This window comes from Protopterus annectens, chromosome 15.part0 (genome assembly GCF_019279795.1).
Source record: "Protopterus annectens isolate FY-2018-M chromosome 15.part0, PAN1.0, whole genome shotgun sequence".
Classification (NCBI taxonomy): Eukaryota; Metazoa; Chordata; order Ceratodontiformes; family Protopteridae; genus Protopterus; species Protopterus annectens.
Window position 1 is genome coordinate 98,687,212 of NC_056749.1, and position 15,700 is coordinate 98,702,911.

The 15,700-nt window shown below is 37.9% G+C and overlaps 1 protein-coding gene across 1 annotated transcript in view; it reads left to right on the top strand.

The window, feature by feature from the left end:
• The window catches only part of LOC122789797, an 825,084-nt gene that overhangs the window by 646,917 nt on the left and 162,467 nt on the right, over positions 1-15,700 (top strand). Inside the window, 1 exon segment of the mRNA XM_044057239.1 lies at positions 1,422-1,619. Coding sequence (XP_043913174.1) covers positions 1,422-1,619 — 198 coding nt within the window.

A 15,700-nucleotide genomic window follows, 5' to 3' on the forward strand; every position in this document is an offset into this window, starting at 1 on the left:
ACCAGCCTGAACATTGCCCTTCCCTTTCATCCATACTGACCAAGTACCAGCCCAGTCGCCACTTCAGGTCAGAAAACAAAATGTTGCTGTCTAAAGAGAAACCCAAACTGTCAGCTGGCCAAATGCTGTAGTCCCATGCTGTCTCAAAGTTATGGAATAATCTTCCTCCTCCTCCTCTCAGATCAACCTGTAAGTCTGCTTCTTTTAAAAAATCCGTAAAATTACATTTAGTGTCTAACTGGCGATGCTCCTGTACCCCACTAAAAAATCCCAACACCTAACTTCCCACTATGGAACCTCCCTGTTTCTGTTCTCTAATCTCTCCCACTCTTTTCTCTGTACCGTCTCACCCCTCCTCTCTCCAGCGTTTCATCCAGATACAGTCTGCTCACCGGCTTCACCCTGTAATCGACACCCCTCTACTTTGAATCGTACTCACTCACGTGTACATACTATTGTCTTTCTCTGCTCACATATACTCCTAAGAGACTTTCTTCTTCTACTCTGACTTTCATACTTCTGTTTCCATTTATGCTGTCGCTTAAAAAAAATATGTCTTTTCTAGGTATTATTGGAATGTCATCTCTGCCAGTTGTCTTATCCTATCTACTGTTTGTACATTTTTATATATCAATGATTGTTCTAATTGTATGTAGTACTACATCTGTTTTATTCATGTATCTACAATGTTTTATTTTGTTAATTGTATGTAATAATGTGGAGCTTTTCTCCCCGGGCCTCCACTGAAAATGGGCAACTCCAGGCCCAGTGGACTTTCCCGGTCAAGAAATGCAATAAATAAATAAATACTCCAGTGGTTAGGACAGAGCAATCAGTGGCACTGACTAAGCTGTGCTCATTTTATTTATATTTATTTATCATTTGTTTACCACATTAGCCCCATTAGACTAGTGGCTTCTTTTCAGGGGAAACTGCAGGTGGTATTTTTAGTACTAGGGGCAATTTGGCCAGGGCATTAGGGAACGTCCCCCTGTTCTTTTTGACAGGTGCTGCGGAATCTCTTGCATCCACCTGAGCTACCACTAACCCAAGCAGATGGAACCTTGGTTTAACATCTCATCTGAAGCTCAACACACTCAGGAGTACAGCAACCCACTAACGTATTGTAGTATCATGAGAATCATCTGGAGTAGGAATAGAACCCACAGACTTCTGGTCTTCCAGTACCAAAGACAAGTGTGCTACCCTTTGCATCACTGACACTGCTGCTAAGAGAACATTTGTCCAATGTGCCTGACCTGGCAAAAGAGAGTAGATTTGTTACTAATAAACTCAGGAGGGCGTTGGTAATTGTAATTTTGGCAGGAAAGTTTTTTGCTGATAATTTGTTTTCAAAACATTTTTATCAGTCACAAAGTGTGAGAGAGAGAGCAATGAATGCCTTACCTCTATTTTTTTAGGTTCCAGAAGGCTTTGAAGATGTTTCTGTTGACTTTTCAAGAGACGAGTGGAAGATGCTCAGTCAAGAGGAGAAACAGCTACACCGGGAGGTGATGGTACAGAACTATGATCTCATGGTGTCATTAGGTAAGGATAATCCCAAAGGTACACATGAAGTTAATGGTACAAAGTATAACCACATGGTGTCATTAGGTAAGGTGAGATAGTCCCAGAGCTACAGTGTGAGGTGATGGTACATAACTCTGATCACATGGTATTATTAGGTAAGGAGGGATGGTCCCAGAGATACACAGGGAGGTGATGGTATAGAACTATGATCACATGGTGTCATTAGGTAAGGATAATCCCAAAGGTACACATGAAGTTAGTGGTACAAAGTATAACCACGTGGTTTCATTAGGTAAGGAGAGATAGTCCCAGAGCTACAGTGTGAGGTGATGGTACAGAACTATGATCACATAGTGTCAGAATGCAAGGAGGGATGGTCCCAGAACTACACAGGGAGGTGATGGTATAGAACTATGATCACATGGTGTCATTAGGTAAGGATAATCCCAAAGGTACACATGAAGTTAGTGGTACAAAGTATAACCACGTGGTGTCATTAGGTAAAGAGAGATAGTCCCAGAGCTACAGTGTGAGGTGATGGTGCAGAACTCTGATCACATGGTATTATTAGGTAAGGAGGGATGGTCCCAGAGCTACAGTGTGAGGTGATAGTACAAAACTATGACCACATGGTATCATTAGGTAAGGCCACATGGTGTCATTAGGTAAGGATAATCCCAAAGGTACACATGAAGTTAATGGTACAAAGTATAACCACATGGTGTCATTAGGTAAGGAGAGATGGTCCCAGAGCTACAGAGTGAGGTGATGGTACAGAACTCTAATCACATGGTATTATTAGGTAAGAAGGCATGGTCCCAGAGCTACACAGGGAGGTGATGGTACAGAACTATGATCTCATGATGTCATTAGGTAAGGATAGTCCCAAAGATACACGGGAAGTTAGTGGTACAAAGTATAACCACATGGTGTCATTAGGTAAGGAGAGATAATCCCAGAGCTACAGTGTGAGGTGATGGTACAGAACTCTGATCACATGGTATTATTAGGTAAGAAGGCATGGTCCCAGAGCTACACAGGGAGGTGATGTTACAGAACTATGATCACATGGTGTCATTACATAAGGAGGGATGGTCCCAGAACTACACAGGGAGGTGATGGTGCAGTACTGTGATCACATGGAGTCATTAGATAAGGAGGGATGGTCCCAGAACTACACAGGGAGGTGATGGTACAGAACAGTGATAACATTCTGTCAGTCGTTAAGGAGGATGGTTCTAGTGTATTGCTGAAATTACTAAAGTTTTGCATGCTAGGTACTTTAGGACACACTTAGAGAAAGTTGAAGATGATGTTATACACACATAATGTCGTACATTATGGTCACATTGGGACACCCTGAGTAATGGTCTAAGATTTTACTCTGGATTACTGTGGTCATCTGAGGATGCTCTGAACAAATTCTGAGCACTGCTTGCTATTCATATGGAATAGTGAAGTTATCATGGAACACTACAAATGTGGGACTGAGTGTTCCTTTAACTAGTTATTACCTTGAAATGACTATGGAACCCCATGGGTGAGCTCTGAGTACAACACTACGGAACCCCACGGGTGAGCTCTGAGTACAACACTACGGAACCCCACGGGTGAGCTCTGAGTACAACATATCAGCTCATGGAACACTATAAATGTGGGACTGAGTTTTCCTTTAACTAGTTATTACCTTGAAATGACTATGGAACCCCACGGGTGAACTCTGAATACAACATATCAGTAAAGGGTGAGAATTGTTTGAAACTGTACCTACTTTAAGACGTCATCTGGTAATACCCGTCACATATATCTATGTAATAAAACTGTAAGGGAACTTGAGATGAAACTGCAGGGTTGATTAACTTACTCCAACTTTTGGAATGCATATGACAAAATTAACTTTGTTGTTCATCAGCAAGTTAAAAAGTATGGGACTTTATATACATTTAGAGGGCTAGATTGGGGAAAGGTTGTCTGAAAGGCAGTAGGCAGTTTTGAGTTCACCCTGTGCATTACCTTTCTCATGTGTGCTAACCTAACTCTACCCACATTCCTGCCCTTAAATCCAACCCTGCATATTAGGGAACTAAACACCCTCTCCTTTAACAGTACATTGCACTAAACCAGGCACAAACTCACAAGAATATATATATATATATATATATATATATATATATATATATATATATATATATATATAAATATATATATATATATATATATATATATATATATATATATATATAATATATATATATATATATATATATATATATATATATATATGTAACCCTAACTACAGTCTCACATGCAAGTATAAACACACACACACACACACACACACACACACACACACACACACACACACACACACACACACACACACTAGTATAATTTCAGAACAAAAAGTAAAAAGAATAGCTCACTTGATTTTCCATTGTTCGGCTTCAGAGAATATGTACTGCATACCTGAAACCAGTCCTTAGAAGTTTTTTCACCTCAGAGATTAAGTTTTATACAGCCCCTTTACCCACAGACTGCAGATTGAGGGTCACATCTTCGGACCTTGATCAGGTCACACTTTCAGCTCTGCACAACAAAAGTCTTTGATAAGCCCGCCTAAGGCTAAATCCCCTATATGCCCTAACTGGGCCACCCCATGATAAGAACCAGGGGTCTAGACTTGACTTTACTCAGGGTGAATCTCTAATTGAGGAACCAGCTTCTTGATTTGCTTTTGTCAGAAGTAGTCCTTAATACACCAGTGAATTAACAATGTTCCAGTAACTGTCTAATATAGTTAGTTTCTTAAGCAAAGTGCTGGCAGAATTTTACAGACAGAAGTCGTTTTGCACACGTTCTAAAGGGACAATACCTGAATGCACATTTAAAGGCAAGATGGTATACTAATGCAGACACACACACACACACACACACACACACACACACACACACACACACACATGTATATAATAAAACCAGTTCTATCAGTGGTGTAACACATTAGCCACATGTTCCTAAAATAAATCAGGGATGCTTATTACAGGCAAAATGAGTAAACTATGCACCAGTCATACATCAGTTAAAACAGTATAACTGCACAACTTTACTGTAAGCCAGCTTCTTTTCAGTCCTTTACAGCAGAGAAAGACCTACATTTTCTGTTGCAGGGTGGCTTAAAGGCAGATTGTAGCACGGAACACCATCAAGGTCTGTCTGATACAAGTATTCAAAGACTACATTTTTGTCTCGGTTTTATGCATCTTATTTAGTATGATCTGGTCCTCTGTGTGTTAAATGACATGTTGTGCACTGCCTGCTGGTATGTGACCAATTACATGCAGACATGTGCTACATGGCTGTTTCAAACCGTAGACACAGATCTTTGCAGTAAACAGAGGGCACACCCTTTTCTAACACAGAACCTCTGAGTTGGCTCGTTTCAAACTGTAGACACAGATCTTTGCAGTAAACAGAGGGCACAGCCTTTTCTAACACAGAACCTCTGAGGTGGCTCATTTCAAACCGTAGACACAGATCTTTGCAGTAAACAGAGGGCACAGCCTTTTCTAACAAAGAACCTCTGAGGTGGCTCTTGTTATTGATTAATCACTCACAGACATTATCTTCCCTACTCTGAGACTCGAGGACTTCCTGTTTCATTATGCCTAGCATTATGTTAGTGCGACTTTGTTTAAGAACAAGAGTATTTCTAATTTACATTTATTAAAGCTCTCGTTAGCCATCTCATATCACTGTAGGTCGATACTATAAGATCTCAAGCCTCTGTGCCCACCCTTATAATTTTTTTATCGTTCCTTTACAGTTAGCTTCATCTATTAATAAATTTTCTAAGCACTCCTCATTTTTTTGGTAGTTACTGTGTTCTGGTTAGGTAGTACTAGTTATCTTCGTTAAATATGGTCATTCTTTTAGGCTGCTATGTGGTTAGGTAGTACTAGTTATCGTCCATTAAATCTGGCCATACTTTTAGGCTATATTTTGGTTAGGTAGTACTAGTTATCTTCAGTTAAATATGGCCATTCTTTTAGACTGCACTCTGGTTAGGTAGCGCAAGTTATCTTCAGTTAAATGTGGCCATTCTTTTAGGTTGTGCTTTGGTTAGGTAGTACTAGTTATCTTCAGTTAAATGTTGCACTTTATTGAATATGCATTCCTATTTATCATCTTTAATAACACATGTAGGAAAGATGCTGCCAAGTTGCTCTAGTTATTTCATTTGTAATATAAATCTCCTAACGAATTGTTCTACTCTTGCTGCCTTTTATTAATATATCTGTACTTCTGTAAGATACATTCAAACCACCTGTGCTCCAACTGGATTTCTTTTTTATATTCATTAACAAGTTTTCTTTAATTAATAAATCCACAGGTATGTTAGCAGCATTACGGGATTTGTATCCTGAAGTGACTATGACAATATCAGATTTCTTTCTTAATTCAAAGAACATGGGCTGACTGCAGTCTAAAAATGATTTATTTATTTCATTACACTTTTCTTACACATTATCATTTCTTGACTCTTTCACCAACCCTGTGACTCGTGTGACAAGTGTGGTCACTTAAACCATTTCTTATATCATTCTCTGTTATAACAACAGCTGCTGAATCTTTCTGGAGAAATATATATTCCCAGTCCAGGAATGTACTATCTGTACTTTGTGCACTATTATATAAGATATGAGTGATCTATTTGGTCACTTGTCCCATTTTTTTTCTACATTCTGGTATTTACTCCAAAACATTTCATCAGTTTTTTAACATAAACACAAGCATAGTGATGCACATTCATCACCCCATCTAGAAAAGGACAGTGAGCTGAGATTCCTTTGGACAGAAAGATGTGCATGTAATGGAAAATCAGTCAGTACACATGTTTGGCTTAGATCTGTGGTGCCAGAGCCCTAATTAATCCATAGATAACCCAAGTCTGACTACCAACTTTGGTGCTGGAAGAACTGGGTTGAGTAAGGGTGGGAATGAACGAGTGACACAGGCTTGCCTGTCGGGAAAGGTGTGGTAGTTCTAGTCATCCAATCACCACATGCAGGAGGGGGCTTGCAAGCAGTTGTTACAGTCACAGATGGAACATTAACTTGTCCCACCCAAGCTAATTCTGGAAGCATGCAGACTTTTGGGGGGCACAGCCTTCTATGATGATGATATGAGTGCTAACATTAGCCACTAGGGGGAGGGGTTATGGCTATAAGCAGAAGAACCTTGATGACTACCTGAATGATGGCTTCTGGTATTGTCCTTTGCCTCATGATGAACGAATGGGCTGCCAAATGCTTCTTCCGTGTGAGAAGCAAATGGTCCAATAGGTTACAAGGAATGCTGAGAGTGAGCAAGTACAGTGGTCCCTTCAAAAAACAAGAAAAGATGCATCAGCACCTGACTTTCTAGTCTGTTTTATAGCTTTCATTTAGCCAGCTCATGTATAGTCATATACAACAGGAGAGCATCAGAACATAAATGTAGAATGTGGGTTGTGGAGGAGTTATTTCTGAGATATCACTTTCTGTTTATATAAATGACTTGTTTGGTGTACAGTGTATTCTTGAAGTGATTCTGTTCATATTATTTTGTTACCAGTACGGCTGTACAATCTCTTTTGTTTAGACTCATTTGGGAATACTTGAAGAGTTATAATTTCAATTTCTTTAGTAAATTAATTTAAGGTCTCTGACTTCCTGGTCTCTCCTTTTGACATTTTGTTCAGTTTCTACACATAAAAGGTAGAACATTCATGGATTGTATTGTAAATCCACAATGTATGCTTTCTGTTGTGCAGGGTATAACATCCCAATGGAACAGCTTTTGATGCTAATTGAAAAAAACTGTAAACTTCGAAGTGATGTTACCAGAGAAGATATGACTAAGGTTCAAATGGATCTTCCCAAAGACACCCAGACCAGTAAGTAAATGGTTAGATTATAAACTGGTTTGACTTCCCAGTTCAAATCTGAGACCAGAGTTAAGCAAACTGTAGTGCAGTGTCCAAAAATATCAAAATAAAAATTATTCCTCATGAACATGCCAAAGCATCGAACACCATATCATACAACTGCAGTTAATGTAGTAAAACACTGAAGTTGTAGGTTCTTCCATCTGGTATTTGATGAAGTTTAGCTATGTGGTATAAGTATATTAAGTATTATGGTATATATGGGATAGAGTGTTTTGTGCAGTGTATTATTAATGTACCTTATCATTAAAATTGGAATAAAATTGTAAGGAGAAGGAATATTCATGCTAGCATATTGAAATGCATCCATATTTTTTTAAAAAGATTAAATATCATTGCACCTTATTTTTGTCAGCTAAGTTTCATGCTTGTATTGCTGAGATGTTTGACTCATTTGATATTGTTGGTGTTACTGCCTGTAGGTATATTATATAGGTATATTGTGTGTATTGTATTTGTGTTCTTTCACATGTTTTTATGTGTATGTATGCATATATGCAGTTTTTGTTTTAATTACATATGGTACATTGATGCAGTAGTTGGCTTTGTTGCATCATAGCACTTGTGTCTTCTGATTTGATTTCTTGACTCTGGTGAAGTTTTTGTATTGCCACCATGTTTCATGTGGGTTTCTGTTAGGGTATGTAGTTTCCTCTCACATTTCAGAGACATGTTGGCAAGTTGATTGATGATGCTAAATTGCCCTAATTGTGTGTGTGTGTGTGTGTGTGTGTGTGTGTGTGTGTGTGTGTGTGTGTGTGTGTGTGTGTGTGTGTGTGTAAATGAATGCCCTCTGATAAAGTGGTCTGCTATTGGGGACTGACCAAGTGACCATTGTTCGCCGAGGTAGGCACAGTCCCCTACAGTCCTGAACTAGATGAACGTGAGCATAGAAAATGGATAGATGGTTTTGTTTTTATATTTCCATTTTCTTTATAGCAGTGCTTCATTCTGTTGCAAAATTTTCTATAAATATTATTTTTATTATGTAACATGTAACATACAAAGAATGTCAAGTGTTTTACCATTCATAAAATATCCACAAAGTACACATAAAACATCAGCAGTATTTTATTAGTCAAACTGCAATTCAAGCATTTTACATATATACAGCATTATCTCTTCAGATAATGCTGGTCGGACAGCTTATTAGACAAACTATTTATGCTGTTAATTGTGTAGCATCCAGATTGTTAACTGCAGTCCTTTCATTTTTTTAACGCAGCTTCAAATCTGCCTTTACAGAAAATGGCCAAGAGCTGTTATGGACAAAACCTTAATTTATTTCTCATGACATTATCTGTAATCCCACATTTTATAATTTGATTGGAAGCCCATTAATGTGTTCACCAGCATGTATTTCCCTTTTTCATTTTCCATTACTTTTACTCCAACTTTTTGTATAACTTCATAGGACAGGCACCCTCCATTTTTTCCTCTTGTTAAAATTTATGTGTTATATTAATCTTCAAATGGGTCTATATTAAGTCAGCGAAAAGGCATTACAGTGAATGCTGTTCACCAACACATATACAACAAAAGCTAACAACAGCGAAACCCCAAGTCACCGATATTCTTTCCCTTGGAAAAAAATCGCTGACCTGAGCTCTCATTGTTGTCAGCTTTCACTGTATATGTGTCGGCAAAATGGTATTCGCTGTAATGCCGTTTCGCTGACAATATAGACCCCTTCAAACATCCACTCAGACTGTACCAGCTCTATCCAGTGTACATATATACCAGCAACTGGCCTGTACTTTCAAGAGCTTGATAGTCGCCTCAAGCTTTGGTGTTTTTGACAGTTGCAGACACTGCAGCCTTCTGTCTATGGTTGTGTTTGATGAACTGATTTGTACTTTACATTACTTTTCACTTTAGTCCCATTTTGTGTTTTGTGGCTTACTAATGAGACACTGAAGAGCTCTTTTTTGGCTCACCGTTTATCAAAAATTTAAATATTGAAAATGGTAAGTTAGAAAACAGAAAAAAATCATTTTTGCAGGTGCAAGCTCCTCTATAACCCCCCCCCCCCAGAAATTAGATCTACCACCTCCTATAGTTTGTGCTACAGTGGATAAAAGGTGAGCCCCCCTCCAAAAAGAGGACATCTGGCTCACACAGTACAACATATTATGGTGGAACTCATCGTAACATAAAATATTGAAAATGAAAACAATCATCCAAAAACACAGTGATGACTTGTAAGGAAGCTGTGCTCTGTAACAGTGTATCTTCCTTGTATGTGGTTGTCACTATTAATATAACTAATAACCACAGAATACCACAGTAAGACGCTGTCCGGTTCGATTCTGAGCTAGAGCGTCTTCTGCGTGGAGACATATGTGAATGGGCATACCTTCATTGAAGGTTGTGTGTCAGGCCTGGCAAGCCGGTACGCAAAAATCAACTGCCACTCATTAGCGGACCAGAGTTCCGCTGTGGCGACCCCTAACCGGGAAAAGCTGAAAGACACAAACAAAGCACTGATATATACCAAGAACAAAACAAAAGGAAGCCGGGAACAACAACAATGAAACTGCACCTCTTTAATAACTCTTGTAAAAACTGTTTCACATCCTAGAACGTCCATTGTTTTTGGCATTCCCAAAATCCATAAAAGCCTTTCTGATCCCTCTCTTTATCCCATAGTTGACTCTAAATAATCCAAAACATTTACCATAACTTGTTTTATTGACCAACAGCTTAAAGAACTGAGAAAGGGAACTGGCCATCTTTATAGGGATTCTTGGGGTGTTTTAAGGAGAGTAACTGATGACCTTTATGCTGAAAATTTAATCTTTATAACGATTAATTATAAAGACCTTTACTCTGTGATCTCCCACCAGCTAGGTCTGAAATGGTTCTATGCATACCTTTGTTCTAGTACAGGTTGGGATCATAACAAAATCAAAACATTGGGCTATTGATGGAAATGGTCTTGAATAATAACTTTATTAGTTTTAAAGGTCAGTTATTTAGACATTGTCATGGTGTGGCTATGGGGGCAGCCTGTGCCCTCATATTTGCCAGCATTATTGTGGAACATTGGGAAAACAGTAATGTGTTTCCCTCTGTCTACAGGGATTGTTGATCTCTTTAGGGATGGTTTTTAGATGACATAGTAATTTTTTGGACTGACAAGATCGATAGTTTACTTGACTTTTTACAGTATTTACATACTACTACTGAATTTCTTAAGTTTACTTTAAACTTGTCTTATGACCAAGTAGAATATTTAGACATTTCTGTCTGTAAAAGCAGGATCAAAAAAGGTTGTGACACAACAAGTTTTTTAGGAAACCTTCTTATTCCAGTTCTTTTCTGCCTTTTAGTAGTTGGTTGCCTATTCACCAAAAAAAAAATCTTTGGTGAAACTGGTGTGTGAAACTGTCACGTATTGTCTCCCAGGGCAAACACATTGACTTTGAGAGTTCAAAGTTGAAGCTAATGTTTGAGAGTTGATGTTGTCCTACCACGTTCCCTAATGGAACATTTCGGGAGGTTAAAACAAAAAAGGGAAAATGGAGTTTTTTGTCCCTTATTGGGAAAGGGACATCAGTGTATTGATGGATGGCAGTGACTTTCAGAGTAAATATAGTAAAGCACTTGTTCTTTCTTTTACCACTGATTTATTTTCAGTATTAAGGCAGTCATTCAAAAGAATTGGAATATTTTTTTCAGTTAACCAGGACCATCTTAAAATTGTGGGACCTTCCCGAATAATTATTTATAAAAAGGATAGTTGTTTTAAAACTATGATTGAGAAGACTGGTCTTGTTGACAGCCAAGAGAAAATGGTTATTTGTGGTCACTGTAACCAATATAAACATATTCTTTGATTGGTCATGTGATTTTTAAACGTGTATAAATTTATCTCATTAACTAGTTGTTAAGAAGTCCATATTGTCAGATAAAACAGTTTTTACAAGTGTTATTAAAACAGTGCAGTTTTGTTGTTCTTTTTCCCAACTTCTTTTTGCTCATTAATATGATACCCGAAAGCAATTAGGTACACTAGACATTGCTACAACTTCAGTGAAAATAATAAGAAAAAATGTATCTTGGTGAATAAACTCAACATGTAACAATCTGGTTATTAGGAATTTGCATTCTGCTTGATTTTGTTTTTTCAGTACTGGAGCAGCACTGTGGAGCAGTGGTTAGTGTTGTTGTCTTTCGGCATTTGATTTTCCATTGCATTTCTTGGCTGGGGTTCCCTTTTCCACATGGGTTTTCATTGCATTTCTTGGCTGGGGTTCCCTTTTTCACATGGGTTTTCATTGTGTGCGTCACTTTAATCCCAAATTCTACTGACATGCAGTAACTGGAGCTGCACTCCTTTGAGTTCCCCAAACATATGCATCGTGAGTATGACTGAGTACCTGTACACATCCTGCAATGGGAAGGTGTCTCTTGTAGGACTGGTTTCCTTGCACTGCATCCACCAAGTGCCATGGTATCGTCATAAATGCAATGACAATCTGCCTGCAAAAGTTCAGTGTTTAATGTGCGTTTTTTAGAAATAAGATTTTTGCATGTGCCAAGGCTGTTTCTTGGCACATGTGTACTAGTGTGTTGAGTTCTGTGCTTTCATCCTTATGCAGTCAGTATTTTTGCAATTGACTTTGGGTGTTTTCATTGAAATATGGTATATATACACTACACCTATTCACTGGAACCCAAATATACTAACTTGGGGACAGATAACTGATCTTTCATTATTTATCTTTACTCAAAATAAAAAAGTCTGAGACTTTATTTTGACAGCATACATTTTTTTCAGAAATCCATACAGCTTTCTTCCTAACATTAGCATACTTGCCAATGACAAATATAATTTGGTCAACAATTAAATTAAACAAACCAACGAAGGACCAGGAGCAGGCTGCAGATTCCAGTTTCAAAGTAGTTTATTCCAAAACAGATGACATCCAAACACAAAACAACACTAGCGCGTTCATAGGTGTGTACGTTTGACTGTAACGATAACGTAAAGTTAAAGCTTTTCAGGCAAGTTGTTGTTGTTGTTATTGCTGTTTAGTCTAGACCGACCCCTTGGTGACCTCAAGGATTTTGTCATGTCAGGCTTGTCTGTCAAAGATGATTTCTTTTAGTTCTTACATATTCACAGTCATAGCTTCAGTAATGCTGTCGATCCATCTTGGCCTCTAACACCACCTTCTTTTTCCTTTAGTCTTTCACAGCATCAGACTTTTCTCTAGTGAATCTTGTCTTCACATTATGTGACCATAGTATGTGAGTCTTAATTTTACTTTCATCCTTTTTAGTGAATAGTCTGGATTTCTTTATTTAACTGCAAATTAAATAGCACTGAGAACCACAATAAAACAGGAAGTGCACATAGATGGCAATTCAGGAAGCACGTACACAGACCCAAGTGATGGAACAAGTTTTAATAAAATCAGTAAAAATAAAAAAAGTATACTGTTGAGCTTAAACAGATTTTGTCCTGCACAGTGTGAGAACCTGTGATATATTAATGGCTACACTCACTATCTGTAATGATCTTAAATCTGTCACTTCCTCTACATCTTCCTAATCTGTTCTCAAATAACCGATATCACTAGATATTATAATTTTAGATTTCTCTTATGCTGAACAAAAAGACAGCTTTTACACTTTTTACATGTACCTTCATTAAGAGGCTGTTCAACTTTTCTTTCCTCAGTTCAGCAGTTTTGATTCCAGAATCTGATTCATCTAACCCAGCATTTCACTTGATATATTCAGTGTATAAATTGAATAAATATGGTGATATTATATAGCCCTGTGATATTACTTTTAAAATCCTGAACTAGTCAGTTGGTCCATAGTCAAGTGATCTGGTATGCCTATTTCTCTATGAACCTGTCACAGTTTGTTGTGGTCAACACAGGCAAAAGTTTTAAAGCAGAAGAAATTTTTTTCTGAAACTCAGAAACTGCACAGATTGCTGTAAACTCTCTCAAATACTTTTATTGTAGTGCTAAACAAAATATTTTAACAACTCGAGGTCCTATTTCACTTAAGTCTAGTACATTCTCAGCTACCTCATAGTGAGGGCTGTATCAAAATAACCCAACACTCAAAGTAAGCTGATCAATTTATTACATCCTTCTGTGCTTCATCAGATATTGTGTCAAACCTACTGTAAGCTGTTTCCAAGGATATCATGTACACTAACCATGACACTTCTTAGTTTCCCAGGATTCACTCTAAAATTGGTTCCTGTAATGTTGACTCCGTCCTGAATCATACACTTTTAAATGGTCATTGCATCATCAAACTTTTTAAGTGTATTTTTAATTTGTCTGTCTGCATATGCCCAAAATGATGCCTGTTCAATGGAAAAGTGCAACCTTAAACCCACTAACTAAAGTATTAATGCAAGTTGATCCATTATATTTGCAGCCATTTGCAAGCTGACAGCCTTCAGAAAAAAAAAATCTCAAGAAAGGGAATATATGGTAAATTCAAGATTGTGTTTTCTTGGATTATTCTTTCTACACTGAGGCACAGCAGTCCCTGGCTTATAAATGGAAGGGGCCTGGGAGCAAATCAAAAACACTTCAAAGGTGAAACAGCAAGTTTCATTTGAAATGTCGGGAGTTACAAGATCTATACTCACGTAGCATCTGCAAAATATAAACCTCTTAGGAATGAGCTTTGTGTACCAAATGTTTCCATTCATCTAGACAGAGAACTAGCCACTAGCTATTGCTTGGAAGTGCATTTCTTTGCTGCAGCTATCGAACTTGTTACGAGTAAAAACATTCACTTTTGCTAACAGAAAAGCCTTACATAGATTTTTTTCAATTTATGTTTCCAATAATCATTAAGACCAGAACAGTCATGACATGCAAGAATTTAGAACTGTAATGTGTCTAGCTTCTCTCGAGGTAAATATGTAATCATCTTAAATAGTTGATTGGGAGGAGCTGTGTATGTTGAGTGCCATGAAAACATCCTTCATTAAGGTTACTGATTTTATTTAAGAATTCACGTGCTGAAATTCCACTCAGTTTTTAGAAGATATTACAGGTCTAATTCAGAAGTGGTTAGTGTTGTGTTGGCTCTTTTTGAGCAGAGGTTAACTGTTATTTGAGGCTTTAAGTTTAGGATCCCTAGGAGACGTTTGAGACTTAATTCCACAAATAAACATGATTCAAAATAGAAAACAAATTGTAAAAGTCATTGCTACAACTTTAATGTGCCCTTCTGCACACTACTATCAGTGTGGGAGGGGTTGGTGTCCTACATCTCATCTGCTTGTATATGCTGACATTAAGGTCAGGTGAGGAGGGGATACATGGAGACCTCACAAATCCACCACATTCACACCTTCAGTTCCAGTTCTGTAAGGATTTCAGTTATCCTCCTTGGAATTGCATCTGTCATCCTAGGAGATGTTTACTTACTTAAGGATTTAAATATTTGTGAGGCTTTAAGCTTTACTCACTGAAGGTCTGAAGTAACCGTATAATTGATTATTAATTTTATATATTTGCAGAATTGACTGAGCTATTTATGAGAGCTTAAATATAATTAAAATGAGGGACCTGCGTATGATTACTCAGAATAAATGAGAATAGCTGAGCCAGATTTAATCATCTGTCATTTTTCATTAAACCTGTGTTGTTGAAATCTGTGAGATCATAGAAAAACAGGTGTAAGGAAATTTCTTCTTTCCTCCGAGGGTGTACAATATTGGAGTTAGTATATTTACAAATGAGGTGTTGGGGTGATGTCATACCTCTCAACCTCTAAGCATACAAAATATAGACAAAGCAATATATAAGCCTCTGGTGTCATTCTAAGGGGATCCAGTATCTGTCTGCCTGGGATGACATGATTGACAGACCATGATGCCTTGTCAGAGATGGCCTGAACGTGTTGTCCTTCGGATTCCAGATACTGGCTAAGGCTGTTGCCACCCCTATAGTGCCTTTTTTTAGGCAATGTTCAAATGACAGGTACAAGCAAGCAAACTCTGAGTGTAAAACTACTCAGTGCTAGAAGTCTAAACCTCAAAATCCATTCACTTGAGGCACTCTTTAAAATGGAGAACATCGACATCTGTGCAGTGACAGAGGCCTGGTTCAAGGCTCCAGAGATTATCCCTGCATTACCACTCATACCACACCTGTCGGCCACCTAACTTGGACTGAAACACTAAAGGCAGAG